This window comes from Entelurus aequoreus, linkage group LG07, assembly GCF_033978785.1.
Source record: "Entelurus aequoreus isolate RoL-2023_Sb linkage group LG07, RoL_Eaeq_v1.1, whole genome shotgun sequence".
NCBI classification, from domain to species: domain Eukaryota; kingdom Metazoa; phylum Chordata; class Actinopteri; order Syngnathiformes; family Syngnathidae; genus Entelurus; species Entelurus aequoreus.
Genome location: NC_084737.1, coordinates 62,819,196 through 62,838,583, shown reverse-complemented (window position 1 = coordinate 62,838,583; position 19,388 = coordinate 62,819,196). Strand labels below are relative to the sequence as shown.

General features: G+C 35.5%; 1 protein-coding gene across 1 annotated transcript in view; it reads right to left on the bottom strand.

The window, feature by feature from the left end:
• Positions 1–8,093: 8,093 nt before the first annotated feature.
• Positions 8,094–19,388, bottom strand: part of si:ch211-251b21.1 (uncharacterized protein LOC571720 homolog) — a 37,066-nt gene continuing 25,771 nt past the window's right edge. Inside the window, exons 7-10 of the mRNA XM_062052192.1 lie at positions 16,280–16,497; positions 12,351–12,570; positions 12,044–12,294; positions 8,094–8,738 (exon numbers count right to left, since the gene is read on the bottom strand). Of these exons, the coding sequence (XP_061908176.1) occupies positions 8,640–8,738; positions 12,044–12,294; positions 12,351–12,570; positions 16,280–16,497 (788 nt within the window). The 3' untranslated portion in view covers positions 8,094–8,639. The remainder of the gene's footprint in view (positions 8,739–12,043; positions 12,295–12,350; positions 12,571–16,279; positions 16,498–19,388) is intronic.

Genomic DNA, 19,388 nt, shown 5'->3' with positions numbered 1-19,388 from the left:
TACTATACCCACCTCTGGGATTTAGTTGTAGTTAGTTAGTTGCCGGTTCAGTCGCCGTTGTGTCTTTATGCTGTTTGTTTGCCGCTACTACTATCTCTGTTCCTACTTTTTACAATTTATAGTGCTCTTTATATGCACGTTGACGTCCCTCTCTGCATCCCGGGGTCAGGCCGCCAGCACCACAACAGCACTAACATTATGAGTGACCACAACAGGATTTTTTTCCAGCCTAAATCCGCCGATGGACCGAAATTAGTAAAATAATGTAATTAGTAGAATAGTGTCTTTAGTAATTACAGTATTTTTTTATGATTATTAAAATTAGTTTGACCAACCAGGAATCATATTTTGTTTGTTATTAAAGTTAACAGACACACAACAGTTCAAGTATTACAGCAACATTTAAGTATTATTCCAAAGGTGTTGTTTAATCTGTAAGAGTTCATTGAACTCTGAAAACTGCGCATTTAGCCAAAACAGTTACAACAGCACAGCCAAGTGGTGACATTGCAGAGCAGTAACAGAAAAGTCAATGAGAGGGTTCCCCCCCTCTCTCCCCCTGAAAAGCCAATTATTTTGAACATTGACTTTTCTCTGAATGAATTTGTTTTTTTTTTTTAGGTCTTTATATTCAATTTTGAAGTATAAAAATTAAACATAAAATGGAAGGTTGATTCTTGATTAGGGTAAACGCAATAACTACATCTATAAACGAGTTTAGATTCATGCTTTATATTTCACATAGCAAAAATTAAAGCAATCAGTCAGCAGAAAGGGAAAAATTGACCAAAAGCAGATGTTTTATTTTGTTATCCGGCACCGGAACCGGATAAGACAAGCTCGTAGACTGACCCCCTGGAAAAAGTGGTGTGGTTGATCAATGATAATCTGTTCTTTCCGACGGGAGATACAACACCACACTCTTTATTTTTTCAAATGTATTTTTCATTTATTTTAAAATTAATTACAAATAAACCAATTGTTTGTTGCTTTTCAATTTTCATTTATGAAACAAAAAATAATGACCAAAACATAAACTGACACTGTTTGAGCATCAAGAACATTACAATTTTTGTCCTAAAAAAACTTAATTTATTGTTTTTAATTAATATTTCCATTACCTGTCAAAGTCAGCCATCAAAGTCAGTGGGCGGAGCAAACAGGAATCTCATCCAATGATTGCTTGGAAGGCTTTGAAAACATGGCGGCTCATGTAGTTTTTGGGGAGTTGTCGGTAGATATTTGTGGAGTGTGTGGACGCAGGACCTGCTGACCCGGATCATGTAGCAGTTAAATTTAGGAATTTATTACCGTTTTTAGAGTTCAGACCAAGATATCGACCAGTACGCTTCCGCTTCTCTAAGTGGTAGTAACCAATCAGGTGTTAGGACCCGCCCACTGACTTTGACAGCTTAGTTTGACAGATATTCATAAAGTGCTGACACACACGTTCATGAAATAAGTTATTAAATTGAGAAATAAATAACCAACATGTGAAATAATTATGTATTATTATTAATAATTAGTTTATTAGTTAAATAAATAGGATTTTACTTTAAATTAATTTATGACACATTCAACGGTGAACAGCCCGGAAATACGGCACAGGGCAGTGAAGGGTAACATCCAGAGAAGCGTCTTCTGAGACAAAGAACTCACAAGTATTTATTCAAACTACAGGAGAGATACCCACAGGGATTTCCGAGAGTGGGGAAGCAGAAGAGAATCCCCCAGGGCGGACCAAAGGATGACGACAAACAGCAATGGAAACACAATGACAACTATGGAATGCATATGTGGCAAGATATGCAAGAACAGACATGGCCTGTGGATCCACCATGTGTGCAGAAGGCGGTAGAGTCACAGCGCACAGGAACTACGTCTGGTGAAATGCAAGAGGAGCCTGGCCTGGAGTCGCCCCGCAGTGCCCGCAGCCTCCAGGTGATGCAAGCACCTGACATCAGAATGTTGTCGGGTGAAGTGGCTCCAAGCCAGTAAGGGGAAGAACACTGACACCAACTTGGGGGCAACTGCCAAAGGATGAGCTGAACGACGTCTGGAGACGATGACCACAGTCCTCATCAACCTAGCTGCGGAGAGGTTCCGGCTAAAGGAAAAGCCTCCCTACACCATGAATAACAGAGCTCAGACAGGAACTGAAGAGCTTGAGGCAGCAGTTCAAGGTTGTGAGTGGATGATGATCTTGAGGAGAGCTGAGTGGCATAGAAGGAGGAAGAAGGAGAGGTCTTGGAAGCAAGCCGCTTTCCGAGCGAACCCCTTTGGGTTCACAAAACAGCTTCTAGGACAGAAGCGTAGCAGTCAACTTGCCTGCTCCAGAGCTGAGGTCTACCACCACCTCAAGAAGACCTACAGCAATGAATGCAGAAAGCAAGATCTACACCCTTGGAGGTCTCTGATTAATCCACCTGCACCAGCCCAGGAGTTCAACAAGAAGGAGCTCGGTTGGAAGTAAATCCAGGGGATGTTAAAAGGGCAAGATCAAGCTCTGCTCCGGGGCCCAGTGGAGTACCTTGTAAGGTGTACAAGAACTGCCCAAGATCCTAAAGGTGATCTGGAGGAGGGGCAAGGTAGAAGACCAGTGCAGACAGGCGGAGGATATGTGGATCCTAAAGGAGGAAAAGCCTAAGAACATTGATCAGTTCCGAACCATCTCGCTGTTGAGTGTTGAAGGGGAGATCTTCTTCAACCTCGTTGCCAGGGGACTGACAGATTACTCCCTGAAGAACTCCTACATCGATACCTCGGTACAGAAAGAGGGATCCCAAAGGTATCCGGTTGTCTGTAGCACACAGGCACGGTCACAGAGCTTATCCGGGAAGCTAGGGAGAACAAGGGGTACCTGGCGGTACTGTGGTTGGACCTGGCAGACGCATACAGATCAATACCCCACAATCATCACATTCCAAAGAAGTTCAAAGACCTCATTCTAGACTACTATGCAAACTTCCGGAGAGTCTCTTCTGAACAACAACTTTCGACTGGCACAAGCTTGAAAGGGGGATTAGCACCGGTTGTACGATCTCGGTCATTCTCTTTGCACTCGTCATAAACATGCTGGTGAGGTCTGTGGAAATTTAATTTAGGGCTCCACTCACCAAGTCCTGATCTCGACACCCACCCATCGAAACCCCTCATGGACGACCTTTACAGTCAGAACTACATCTGTCCAGGCTGAATGGAATGCTTATGCAGGGTATTCCGACTATTTTGGACTGGTAGTTGTCGATCCACAGCTGTCGTTCTGCCACACAATACTTCAATGCTAATGAGGGGAATTTACACTTCAACGACTGTCGTTGGCTTTGACAGTTTTTGCTTTTTTGCATCTCAACAGTTGTTTTTCTCACTATGACAGGTCGGCTATCCTTGCCTAGGCACACCCTCCAGGTTTTGGAGTATAAATATTTGGGGTTTTGGTACCAGCCACTCGACTAGATCTGACCAATCTAAGTCTATGACAAGATATGACCAGTCTAAGTCTAAGACTAGATCCGACCAATATAAATCTAAGACTAGATCTGACCAGTCTAAGTCTAAGACTAGATCAGACCAATCTAAGTCTAAGAATAGATCTGCCCAATCTAAGTCTATGAGCATGAACTGATGAAGTCTACATCGGATGAGAGGCGAAACATCTTCTAAGACAAACCAAGCAGTCCAGTTGCGATTGATTGAATGCCCTGAGAGAAATGATTACAATATATATATATATATATATATATATATATATATATATATATATATATATATATATATATATATACACAGTATATATTTTATTTTATTTTTTTTTAATTTTTTTTGTATGTGAATCGATTTTTTTTATGCACCCCTGCTAAAAACATCTCTTTAAAAATGGATTCTTACAAGAAAAAAAAAAGTGTATATATATATATATATATATATATATATATATATATATATATATATATATATATATATATATATATATATATATATATATATATATATATATATATATATATATATATATATACAAATATTTTCAAAATCGTAAAAAAAATACATGTACAATTTTTGAAAATGATGACAAATTTAGAATCATGAACAACAATTGTGATTCGGATGTGAATCGATTTTTTTATGCACCATTACTAAAAATGTCCTTTTAAAAAATAGATTCTCATAAATAAAATATTTTTTTCGATTTTTGAATATCACAAAATATTTAGAATTGGGATGTACATTAATCGGGATTCGGATGTGAATCGATTTTTAATGTACTCCTACTAAAAATGTAATTTTCAAAAATAAATCTCTTTAAAATATATTTTATTATTTTTTTTTTACAGTTTTTGAAAATTATGAACGATTCAAAATCGGGATGAGCCAGAATCGCGTATTGGATGTGAATCGATTTTTGGATGCACCCTTACTAAAATGTCCTTTTAAAAATGTATTGATATCATTTCTTATTATTATTATTATTATTTTGACGATTATTGAAAATTATGAAATATTTAGAATCGAGATGAACAACAATCGCGATTCGAATGTGAATCGATGTTTTATGCACCTCTACTAAAAATGTCCTTTTTTGTTTTTATTTACGATTTTTGAAAATGATGAAATTGTTAGAACCAGAATGAACAAGAATCCTGATTCGGATGTGAATCCATTTTTTTATAGATTCAGACTAAAAATGTCCTTTAAAAAAATGTATTTTAATAAAAAACAAAACAATTTTAGTTTTTTTTTACAAACCCCGTTTCCATATGAATTGGGAAATTGTGTTAGATGTAAATATACACGGAATACAATGATTTGCAAATCATTTTCAACCCATATTCAATTGAATATGCTACAAAGACAAGATATTTAAAGTTCAAACTGATAAACTTTTTTTTTTTGCAAATAATCATTAACTTTAGAATTTGATGCCAGCAACACGTAACAAAGAAGTTGAGAAAGGTGGCAATAAATACTGATAAAGTTGAGGAATGCTCATCAAACACTTATTTGGAACATCCCACAGGTGAACAGGCAAATTGAGAACAGGTGGGTGCCATGATTGGGTATAAAAGTAGATTCCATGAAATGCTCAGTCATTCACAAACAAGGATGGGGCGAGGGTCACCACTTTGTCAACAAATGCGTGAGCAAATCGTTGAACAGTTTAAGTAAAACCTTTCTCAACCAGCTATTGCAAGGAATTTAGGGATTTCACCATCTACGGTCCGTAATTTCATCAAAGGGTTCAGAGAATCTGGAGAAATCACTGCACGTAAGCAGCTAAGCTTGTGACCTTCAATCCCTCAGGCTGTACTGCATCAACAAGTGACATCAGTGTGTAAAGGATATCACCACATGGGCTCAGGAACACTTCAGAAACCCACTGTCAGTAACTACAGTTGGTCGCTACATCTGTAAGTGCAAGTCAAAACTCTCCTATGCAAGGCGAAAACCGTTTATCAACAACACCCAGAAACGCCGTTGGCTTCGCTGGGCCTGAGCTCATCTAAGATGGACTGATACAAAGTGGAAAACTGTTCTGTGGTCTGACGAGTCCACATTTCAAATTGTTTTTGGAAACTGTGGACGTTGTGTCCTCCGGACCAAAGAGGAAAAGAACCATCCGGATTGTTATAGGCGCAAAGTTGAAAGGCCAGCATCTGTGATGGTATGGGGGTGTATTAGTGCCCAAGACATGGGTAACTTACACATCTGTGAAGGCGCCATTAATGCTGAAAGGTACATACAGGTTTTGGAGCAACATATGTTGCCATCCAAGCAACGTTACCATGGACGCCCCCGCTTATTTCAGCAAGACAATGCCAAGCCACGTGTTACATCAATGTGGCTTCATAGTAAAAGAGTGCAGGTACTAGACTGGCCTGCCTGTAGTCCAGACCTGTCTCCCATTAAAAAAGGGGCGCATTATGAAGCGTAAAATACCACAACGGAGACCCCCGGACTGTTGAACAACTTAAGCTGTACATCAAGCAAGAATGGGAAATAATTCCACCTGAGAAGCTTAAAAAATGTGTCTCCTCAGTTCCCAAACGTTTATTGAGTGTTGTTAAAAGGAAAGGCCATGTAACACAGTGGTGAACATGCCCTTTCCCAACTACTTCTCACGTGTTGCAGCCATGAAATTCTAAGTTAATGATTATTTGCAAAAAGAAAATAAAGTTTATGAGTTTGAACATCAAATATCTTGTCTTTGTAGTGCATTCAATTGGGTTGAAAATGATTGTATTCCGTTTATATTTACATCTAACACAATTTCCCAACTCATATGGAAACGGGGTGTGTACGATTTGTGAAAATTATAAAATATTTAGAATCGGGATGAACAAGAATCACAATTCAGATGTGAATCGATTTTTTTATGCATCCAGACTGAAAACGTCCTTTAAAAAATAGATTAAAAAAACCAACTTATTTTTGTTGGCTACTTTTTTTTACGATTTTTAAAAATCATTAAATATTTAGAATTGGGATGAAAAATAATTAAGATTCGTATGTGAATCACATTTTTTATGCATCTAGACTAAAAACATCCTTTAAAAAAATTGATTTTCATAAAAAAACTTTTTTTTTTTTGTACAATTTTTGAAAATTATGAAATTTAGAATCAGGATGAACAAGAATCACAATTCAGATGTGAATCAATTTTATTATGCATCCAGACTAAAAATGTCCTTTAAAAAATAATAATGTTTAATTAAAAAAACATTTTTTTGTAAATTTTTTTTACGATTTTTAAAATGATGAAATATGTAGAATCGAAATGAACAAGAATTGCAATTCGGATGTGAATCTATTTTTTTTATTCATCCAGACTAAAAACGTCCTTTAATTTTTTCTTTTTATAAAATACATTTTTTTTTTTTAATTTTTGGAAATTATGAAATATTTAGAATCGGGATGAACAAGAATCGTGATTCAGATGTGAAACAATTTTTTTATGCATCCCGATTTAAAACGTCCTATACAAATGTATTTTAATAAAGAAATAAAAATGTTTAGTTATTTTGTTTAACGATTTTTTTATAATTATGAAATATTTAGAATCAGGACGAACAAGAATTGCAATTCGGAAGTGAATCGATGTTTTATGCATCCAGACTAAAAATGTTCTTAAAAAAAAATAATTTTAATTAAAAAACGTTTTTTTTGTTTTTTTTTACGATTTTTGAAAATTATGAAATATATAGAATCGGGATTAACAACAATCGTGATTCAGATGTGAATCGATTTTTTTGATGCATCCTGACTAAAAACGTCCTATAAAAAATGTATTTTAATAAAAAAAACGTGTTGTTTTTTTTTAACGATTTTTTAAAATTATAAAATATATAGAATCGGGATGAATACGAATCGCAATTCTGATATGAATCGATTTTTTATGCATCCAGACTAAAAACGTCCTTTAGAAAAATAGATTTTAATAAAAAAATATAAAAAACATTTTTTTTTACAATTTTTGAAAATTATGAAATATTTAGAATGGAGATGAACAAGAATCACAATTCTGATGTGAATCAATTTTTTTATGCATCCAGACTAAAAACATCCTTTAGATTTTTTTTATATTAATAAAAACTTTTTAATTCTTTTTATGATTTTTTTTTAAATTATGTAAGATTTAATAATAATAATAATAACAATACCTGGGATTTATATAACGCTTTTATAAGTACCCAAAGTCGCTTTACATGTTAAAAACCCATCATGCATTCACACCTATAAATAAAGTTGGTATGGTATGGTAGGGTAAGCTACTTTCGTAGCCACAGCTGCCCAGGGGTAGACTGACGGAACCGTGGCTGCCAATTTGCGCCTACAGCCCCTTCGACCACCACCTATCATTCATTCAACATTCATTCACCGGTGTGAGTGGCACCGGGGGCAAGGGTGAAGTGTCCTGCCCAAGGACACAATGGCATGATAAGAGGCGGGGAGCGAACCTGCAACCCTCAGGTTTCTGACATGGGCGCTCTACCCACTATGCCATGCCGCCCCATTTAGAAACGGGATGAACACGAATCCCAATTGGGATGTGAATCAATCTTTTAATGCACCCTCATTGTAATACACTTTTGAAGGACAGTTTACATATGTTAACATTGTGTTTTACAGATGACAAAAATAAACTTTTCTTCTGAAAAGTATTTTTATTTGTTGTCTTACAGTGGATGTCAGCAAACTACACTAAACAATCTTTAAACCTTTTCATCCTAGCAAGATGCTAAAGGTAAAGTCTGTAAAACTTTCCGAGCATAAAAACATACAAAATAACACTGTCTTACTCAACACTCGTTAAACGTCAAATGGATATTAATAATTAAGACTCTTACTGCTTAGCCTTGCCGTGACACCTCTTTGAAAGTTCATGTAATATTTTTGTTTGGATACAAACAGTATAACTACAAATGTTAGCATTATAAGTAGCGGTTAGCATTTCTGACCTTTTATTTTGACAACCTGTCGCTAATTTTCCTTGTTTTTCGTGGGTTCACTCAGATTTGTGTGAAAGATATGAAACACACACTCAACCACAAACGGTTGCTATGGAAACAAGTGAGGCAGTTGGAATGCAGCGGCACAGAGTTGTTGTTGTTGTTTTGTCGTATGAAAGCGGGGTTGTGTTATTAGGCTTTGCTTTTGTCGGCGGTGTCTTGCTCTGTGACCTCGCCTCCGCCGCCAAAGCGCTGATTCAGCTCCGATGTCAACACCGAGCAGCAGGACTTCTGGAGCAAAGAGAAATAATCACAATTATTATATTATTTCTCTAAGAAGTGCTGCTTATGAAAAAAAGGTGCAACAAAAACCTCAAAATAAGTGGTCCTCATTTTTTTAAATCACGCCCCCAGGTGGACAAACATCTTTTTTCCACTTCCTTAATTGCAATGCTATTGAGAAGCTGATCATAATTAATTATTAAATCATCTGTGTGTGTCAACTAGTTAACACTTTGTACAAACACAAAGCTTATTCTACCTCAATTTAAAGTATCTAATCCACTCAGCAAGACACTTTTTTACTGCAATAAATCTAAGAACACCTATCACTACCACAGGGGTGTCCAAAAAAAAAAAAAAATTCTAACGGCCCACAGCAAATTTTAAAAAACACTATTTAAAAGAAAAACAAATAAAAACACAAACAAAAAAGTGGAATACAAGAGCAAACAGGTGAAATGTAATGAGAAAAACATTTTTTTTTGTTAAAAGCTGTCATTGCTCAAAAAATAATAATGAATCAAAATCAATGTAATGAGTTAATGACCTATTCAAGGCTCCACTTACTTTACATCAAATATACCACTTTAAAATATATTTGAGAAAATATTGCATATTTTGTGTATTAGCCAAAAAAACTAACAGGGCATAAAACATTTTGTGAAAATATAATAAACATTAATTATTGACAGATAGATCTGAAGTTGATCTTGAGACTTAAGTGTTATCAATACAAAAAAAATAATAAAACAAATGTATGACCTATTTTTAACACTTTCATGAGGGGGTCCTTTTGGATCACCAATAATTTTAGTGGGATTATTTTATTTTTAATTGTCATTGTTCAAAAATTATAAATCAATGATGTTATGAATTATTGACTTTTCGATATTGCATATTTTGTTTTTGCCATAAAAAACAGAGTTTTGACAAATAGGAAAAATTATCTCTCTCATATATATATATATATATATATACATATATATATATATATATATATATATATATATATATATATATATATATATATATATATATATATATATATATATATATATATATATATATATACATATATATATATATACTGTATGTATGTATATATATATATATATATATATATATATATATATATATATATATATATATATATATATATATATATATATATATATATATATATATATATGTATATATATATATATATATATATATATATATATATATATATATATATATATATATATATATATATATATATATATATATATATATGTATATATATATATACTGTATGTATATATATATATATATATATATATATATATATATATATACTGTATGTATGTATATATATATATATATATATATATATATATATATATATATATATATATATATATATATATATATATATATATATATATATATATATATATATATATATATATATATATATATACACACATATACAGGTATATACATATATATATGTACACACACACACACACACACAAAGTTGATCTCGAGATTTAAGCGTTAAAAAATGATAACAAAAAAAATGTAATATGACTTATTTTGAAAATGTTTATGACTGAGAGCCTTCCGGACCAAATTTAGGGGAGACCTGAAGTTTAAAAAAAAGTGTACTGGTTTTAAAATTAAATCTATCAAAATGGCCCCTGCATTCTTTTAATGTTTTCGTGTGCGGCCCCTTAGTGCTTTAGAGCAGTGTTTCTTACATGTTTTCACCAAGTTCCACCATAATAACCAACAGTAGATCACAGAAGCCTAGTAGGCCTGAATATTCATTAAAACTTTTCACCAAGTACTACCATAATAACCATACTTGCCAACCTTGAGGCCTCCGATTCCGGGAGGTGGGGGGTGGGGTGGTGCGTGGTCGGGGGCAGGGCTGCTGTGTGGTTGGGGGCTGGGGGCATGGTTAAGAGGGGAGGAGTATATTTACAGCTAGAATTCACCAACTCGAGTATTTCATATAATAATAATAATAATACCTGGGATTTATATAGCGCTTTTCTAAGTACCCAAAGTCGCTTTACATGTTAAAAACCCATCATTCATTCACACCTGGTGGTGGTAAGCTGCTTTCGTAGCCACAGCTGCCCTCGGGTAGACTGACGGAAGCGTGGCTGCCAATTTGCGCCTACGGCCCCTCCGACCACCACCTATCATTCATTCATTCAACATTCATTCACCGGTGTGAGCGGCACCGGGGGCAAGGGTGAAGTGTCCTGCCTAAGGACACTTGGGCAGGATATATATATATATATATATATATATATATATATATATATATATATATATATATATATATATATATATATATATATATATATATATATATATATATATATATACAGTATATATGAAATACTTGACTTTCAGTGAATTCTAGCTATATATATATATATATATATATATATATATATATATATATATATATATATATATATATATATATATATATATATATATATATATATATATATATATATATATATATATATATATATATATATATATATATATATATATATATATATATATATATATATATATATATATATATATATATATATATTATTATACATATAAATGAAATAAATACTTGAATTTCAGTGTTCCGGAGGCTGTCCAGTAATATGGCAGTATTGTCCTGTTTAAGAGTGTCACAACATTGCTGTTTACGGCAGGCGAACTGCTTTAAGGTAGACGAAAACGTGACTGCTGTTGTTGTGTGTTGTTACCGCGCTGGGAGGACGTTAATGAAACTGCCTAACAAGAAACCCACATAAGAAACCAAGAACTCGCCCTCGTTCATTCTACAGTTATAACGTGATTGGGCAGGCACGCTGTTTATATCGCGGGAAAGCGGACGTGAAAACAGACTGTCGCCGCTGTCCCCACTCAGGTCCACATGGAGCTGGAGGGGGCGTGGCCTCCAGCTCCGGCTGAATTCTGGGATATCTTCGGGAGAACATTTCTTCCGGGAGGTTTTTGGGAGAGGAGCTGAATTCCGGGAGTCTCCCGGAAAATCCGGGAGGGTTGGCAAGTATGATAATAACCAACAGTAGAACACAGTAGCGTAGTAGGCCTGAGTATTCATTGAAACCAAGGCAGAGTTTTTAATTATATTTCAGGATTGTGGCCACTATAACATTGCACACAGTTTGAACAGTAACACTGTGTGGGAATATTTATTTTAGTGATTCTTTGGCGTACCACTCGTGGTCCCCCAATTTGAGAATCACAGGTTCCAGATTGAAAGGATGAGATCTTTCCATTCTCACCTTCTCATCCGTGGCCTGTCTGCGAGCCTCAAACAGAAGCTCCAGCAGAGCGAGGAGGAGGCCGACGCCCAGCCCCAGGCCGAGGAACAGGAAGAGGCCCCGCAGGTCGTGAGGGTGAAGGCTGTCCGAGTCAGGGGCCCCGTCATCGCCCGCGCAGCTGCTGGCCCACCACTTTTCTTGCAGGAAGGTCAGCTCGCCAGACTCGCTGAGCTGCAGGACGGCCATGCTGAGGTTCCTCACCATGGGGGATCCTGCACAAGGAAGGAGATCTGGAGCTTTTGGCAGAGGGGCCCGGTAGAGCACTCACCCTGGCGTGCGGCGATGCTGTAAGCCCTCATGGCGACCACCTCCCGCGAGTGCCTCAGGTTGCAGTCGCGAGCCACGGCGAGGCGCAAGGACGCCGCCTCGCCGATGAAGGCGAAGTTTCCCTCCTGAGCGCGGCGAACACCTTCCTCCATGTTGGCCACCTTGCTCTTCTTGCGCTCCATGTGCTGGTAGATGCGGCGGTAGACGGCGTTGTTGGAGTTCTGCAACAACAAACCACTTTTTTCTTTGAAACATGGCCATGGCGGCCAGCTCCAGACTTCTGCCACCCAGGGATGACAAACAAAAGCCATGTTGATGTTGTTGTTTTCTTGAGGTTAGATAGAATTTAAAGCAGCATTTTGTTTATTGGATTTTTGACATGCATAGTCCAGAAATATAAAATAAATTATATTTTTCATTTTCAAATCCAATGCAAGTTGTAGATTTAGTTTTTTTTCAATGCTTGAATTCTAGATCAACTTCAGATCCATCGATTTTGTAAAAAAAATAAAAATAAATAAATACAAATTATATATATATATATATACACAGTTGTGCTCATAAGTTTACATACCCTGGGAGAATGTAGGATTTCTTGGCCATTCTTCAGAGAATAAGAATGATAACACAAAAACCTTTCTTCCACTCGTGTGAAGCTATTTATTGGCAAACAACTGTGTTTACTCATTTAGGGACGGCGTGGCGAAGTTGGTAGAGTGGCTGTGCCAGCAATCGGGGTGTTGCTGGTTACTGGGGTTCAATCCCCACCTTCTACCATCCTAGTCACGTCCGTTGGGTCCTTGGGCTGCTGGTTAGCGCCTTGCATGGCAGCTCCCGCCATCAGTGTGTGAATGTGTGTGTGAATGGGTGAATGTGGAAATACTGTCAAAGCGCTTTGAGTACCTTGAAGGTAGAAAAGCGCTATACAAGTATAACCCATTATTTATTTATTTAAATCAAAATGACAAAAGAAAGTACCAAAATGACCCTTATCAAAAGTTTACATACCCCAGTGACTTTGATCTGATAACATGCACAAACGTTGACACAAACAGGTTTGAATGGCTCCACTGCTCCCCAAGGGGATGGGACAAATGCAGAGGACAAATTGCGCCACATCTAGTGTGTGTGTGACAATCATTGGTACTTTAATCTTTAATCTTTTAATCAAGGTTCCAATCCTCACCTGTGACCTGTTTGTTTGTAATTAATGTGTGTGTATAAAAGGTCAGTGAGTTTCTGAGCTTCTGACAGACCATTGCATCTTTCATCCAGTGCTGCACAGATGTTTCTGGATTCTGAGTCATGGGGAAGGCAAAATAATTTTCAAAGGATCTACGAGCAAATGAGGGATTCAGGTAGACCAGCAAAGATTTCAGCCACTACTGCCAGGAAAATTGTTCGAGATGCAAAGAAAAATCCACAAATAACTTCAGCTGAAATACAGGACTATCTGAAAAATTGTGGTGTGGCTGTTTCAAGATGCACAATAAGGAGGCACTTGAAGAAAAATGGGATGCATGGTCGAGTCGCCAGAAGAAAGCCATCACTCCAAATTACTTTGTTCCAGAAGTTTTGAGGCATGTCTCTGTGCTGTTTGGCGTAATGTAAGCGGGATACTTTGTGACATTTGCGCAGAAATGGCTTTCTTCTGGCGACTCGACCATGCAGCCCATTTTTCTTCAAGTGCCTCTTTATTGTGCATCTTGAAACAGCCACACCACAATTTTTCAGATAGTCCTGTATTTCAGCTGAAGTTATTTGTGAATTTTTCTTTGCATCTCAAACAATTTTCCTGGCAGTTGTGGCTGTAATCTTTCCTGGTCTACCTGAATCCCTCATTTTCTACTTCTTAATCAGCGTTTGAACACAGCTGATTGGCATTTTCAATTGCTTGGATATCTTTTTATACCCCTTTCCTGTTTTACGCAGTTCAATTACCTTTTCTCGCAGATCCTTTGACAATTATTTTGCCTTCCCCATGACTAAGAATCCAGAAATATCTGTGCAGCACTGGATGAAAGATGCAATGGTCTGTCAGAAGCTCAGAAACTCACTGACCTTCTATACACACACATCAATTACAAACAAACATGTCACAGGTGAGGATTGGAACCTTGATTAGCTATTTAAACCTGTTTGTGTCAACTTTTGTGCATGTTATCGGATCAAAGTCACTGGGGTATGTAAACATTTGATCAGGGTCATTTGGGTACTTTCTTGTGTCATTTTGATTTAAAAAGAGTAAACACAGTTGTTTGCCAATAAATAGCTTCACACAACCATCAAGCATGAGTGGAAGAAATGTTTTGTGTTATCATTCATATTCTCTGAAGAATGGCCAAGAAATCATAAATTCTCCCAGGGTATATACACTTATGAGCATGACTGTATATATACACACATACATATACATATAAGCATAGTATATCTTTTTTTCACATTGTATGCCCTTTTTTGTTTAACAAAATGTTTTTGATGGCAAAACCACAAAATATGCAAAAAGTTTACCCCCAAAAAATGTTCAAAGTGGAATAATTGATGTGAAGTAACTTAAATAGATCAATAATTCATAACATTAATTTTGATTCATTAATATTTTTTGAGCAATTACAGTTTAAAAAAAAATCCCACTAAAAATATTGGGGTTCCAAAAGGCTCCCACTCAAAAAAGTTTTTTTTTTAACTTTCAACCCGTAAATCTCTAGATCAACTTTGGTCTGTCGATTTTAAGTTTTTATTATTTTTTCATGATGTTTTGTTTGTTTAATGCCCTTTTTGTTACAGAAAACACACAACATTTGCAATATTTTCCCAAATGATTGATGTGAATTAATTGGAGCCTTCAAATTGTCAATAATTCATAACATTGATTTTGATTCATTATTCTTTTTTTGAGAAATGACAATTTAAAAATAAAAAAATCCCACTAAAGATTTTAGGGATCCAAAAGGGTTCCACTCACAAAAGTGTTGAATAGTAGTAATACATTTGTTTTACTTTTTTACTTTCAACTAAAATCAACTTCAGATCTATCCGTCGATTATTATAATTTTTTTAACGTATTTTTGTTTTTAGTCATTTTTGTCTAAGAAAACTATCTTTTTAATGGCAAAAACAAAAAAAATGCAATATTTTCCTTAAAATGTTTTCAAAGTAGAATAATTCAAGTGAAGTAACTGGAGCCTTAAATAGGTCAATAATTCACAATATTTGTTTTTGATTCAACATTATTTCTTTTAGCAATGACAGTTTGAAAAAAAATCCCACCAAAACTCTGAGATCCAAAAGGGCCCCACTCCTAAAAGTGTTAAAAAGAAGTCAGACATTATTTTTATTTTATTTTTTTACTTTCAACCTGTAAATCTCTAGATCAACTTCAGTCTGTCAATTTTAAATTTTTATAATTTTTTCATGTTTTTTTTTCCATCCATCCATTTTCTACCGCTTGTCCCTTTTTGGGTGTTGCGGGGGATGCTGGAGCCTATCTCAGCTGCATTTGGGCGGAAGGCGGGGTACACCCTGGACAAGTCGCCATCTCATCGCAGATGTCTTTTTGGTTTGTTTGTTTTAATGCCTTTTTTGTAACAGAAAACTTTATTTTTTGTCAAACACACAAAACTTGCAGTATTTTCCCAAATGTTTGACGTGAATTACTTGGAGCCTTCAATTGGTTATTTTTCTAACAAGACTGATTTTGATGTATTATTATTTTTGAGTAATTACAGTTTTAAAGTCTGCATGGCAGCTTTGTGTTATTAGTGTCAACATTGCAACTTTGTCTGTTAGCTCTTTTATTCCACTTGTGATGTTTTGTTTGTAATTTTGATTTTTAAACAGACTGTTAAAAAATGAGCTGCATGCCACAAATGGCCAACGGGCCGCACTTTAGACACCCTTGGTCTGTGACTTTATGAATTATGAACCCACCTTGAAGAAGAGCATTGTGGAGCCGTTATCGACTGTTCCATATTCAATCAAGTCCTGGTCGGCCAAGTCCTCAAAGGTCTTGATGGACATGTGCTTGTTGGTGTCGTGCGTGGAGGAGTTCAAGTTGGCAAAGTAGCAGGCCAGCACCACCACCACAAAAATCCACCAGATGGCGCTCACCACCTTTCCACCCACTGCTTTAGGATGAGGACCAGCCCCTAACCAAGTAACACATTCATAATTATATTAGGACTATCATGAACATCTGGGTAATGATAATCGTTAGCATATCGGTAATGATAATCATTAGCATATTGGTAATGATAATCAACATTGTTCATGATAATCATTAGCATATTTGTACTGATAACTAACATATTAATAATTAATGATAATCATTAACATATTGGTAATGATAATCAATAACATTTTGATAATGATGATCATTATTATATTTGAAATTATTATAATTAACATACTAATTACATATTGTACATAATGTAATGATAATCATTAACATTTTGATAATGATGATAATTAACATATATGTAATTATAATAAACATGACATTGATAATCATTAACATTGATAATGATGATCAGTAACATTTTGATGCTGATTATCATTAACATATTTGTAATGATAACAATTAACATATTAATTGATGATAATCATTAACATTTTTATAAGGATGATCACTATCATTTTGATACTGATTATCATTAACATATTTGTAAAAATAAAAATAAACATATTAAAGAATGATAATCAATAACATTTTATAATGATGATCACTAACATTTTGATAATGATGATCATTATATATGAAATTATTATAATTAACATACTAATTAATGATAATACATAACATATTGTAATAATAATCATTAACATTTTGATAATGCAAACCATTAACATATTTGTAATAATAATAATTGACATTTTAATAATCAATGATAGCTGTGAACATGATGGTAATGATAATCATGAACATATTGGTAATAAAAATAATGAACAAATCGGTAATCACAATAATCAACAATGTAATGAATGATAACTGAACATATTGGTAATGGTAATAATGACTATATTGGTAATGACACTAATTAACATATTGAAAATTATAATAATTAACATATTGATAATGGTAATCATTGCCTTTTTGTAATAATCATTGACATTTCAATAGTTAATTATAGCTGTGAACATGATGGCAATGATAATCATGAACATATTGGTAATACAAATAATGAACATATTAGTAATTAATAATTAACAATGTAATAATTGATAACTGAACATATTGGTAATGGTAATCATGAATATGATGGTAATGACAATAATTAACATATTGATAATGGTAATCATTGCCTTTTTGTAATAATCATTGACATTTCAATAGTTAATTATAGCTGTGAACATGATGGCAATGATAATCATGAACATATTGGTAATACAAATAATGAACATATTAGTAATTAATAATTAACAATGTAATAATTGATAACTGAACATATTGGTAATGGTAATCATGAATATGATGGTAATGACAATAATTAACATATTGGCAATGATAATTAACATATTGATCATGCTAATCATTAACATAATCATAATTATAATAATTAACATATTGATAATGCTAATCATTAACATATTGGTAATGGTAATCATTAACATATGAATAAAAATCATTAACATGTTGGTAATGATAGTCATGAACATAACACCAGGCATAACATTATCATAATAATCATGAACATATTGGTAATAAAAACAATTAATCATTAACATGTTGGTAATTATAATAACGATATACATTGTGGTAATGATAATGATTAATATTATGGTAATGATGATCATTAACATTTTGGTAATTCTAATCATTAACATTATGGTAGTGATAATGAGTTTGAACATATTAATGATAATCGTGAACATATTGTTGATGATAATCATGAACAGGACAGTGACAAAAATGTACGTATTAGTAATTATAATAACTAATGAACATTTTGGTTATGATAATCATGACCATATCGGTAATGATGATAATTAACATATTGATCATGCCAATCATTAACACATTCGTAATGATAATAATTAACATATTGATAATGCTAATCATAAACATATTGGTAATGGTAATCATTAACATGTTGGTCTCCTTTCTGAGCTGCCACCTTATCGTGGTAGAGGAGTTTGCATGTCCCAATGATCCTAGGAGCTATGTTGTCCCTGGGGCTTCTATGCCCCTCGGTAGGGTCTCCCAAGACAAACAGGTCCTAGGTGAGGGATCAGGCAAAGAGCAGCTCAAAGAACTTTATGAAAAGTACAAATCGAGGACCTAGATTTCCCTCGCCCGGACGCGGGTCACCGGGGCTCCCCTCTGGAGTCAGGCCCAGAGGTGGGGCACGATGGTGGTGGCCGGGCCCGAAGAGGCAACGTGGGTCCCCCCTCCAATGGGCTCACCACTCATGTGAGCTGGGCGACAGCCAAAGGCAGAGCACTTGGCGGTCCGATCCTCGGCTACATAAGCTAGCTCTTGGGACGTGGAACGTCACCTCGCTGGGAGGTAAGGAGCCTAAGCTGGTGCGCGAGGTGGAGAAGTTCCGGCTAGATATAGTTGGACTCACTTCGACGCACAGCAATGGCTCTGGAACCTGTTCTCTCGAGAGGGGCTGGACTCTCTTCCACTTTGGCGTTGCAAGCAGTGAGAAGCGACGGGCCGGGGTGGCAATTTGTGTTGCCCCTCGGCTCAAAGCCTGCACGTTGGACTTTAACCCAGTAGACGAGAGGGTAGCTTCCCTCCGCCATCGGGTTGGGGGACGGGTCCTGACTGTTGTTTGTGCTTACACACCAAACAGCAGCTCAGAATACCCACTCTTTTTGGATTCCCTTGAGGGATTACTGGAGAGTGCTCCCTCGGGTGATTCCCTTGTTCTGCTGGGGGATTTCAACACTCATGTTGGCAACAACAGTGAAACCTGGAGAGGCGTGATTGGGAAGAATGGCCGCCCGGATCTGAACCCAAGTGGTGCTTTGTTATTGGACTTTTGTGATCGTCACGGATTGTCCATAACAAACACAATGTTCAAACATAAGGGTG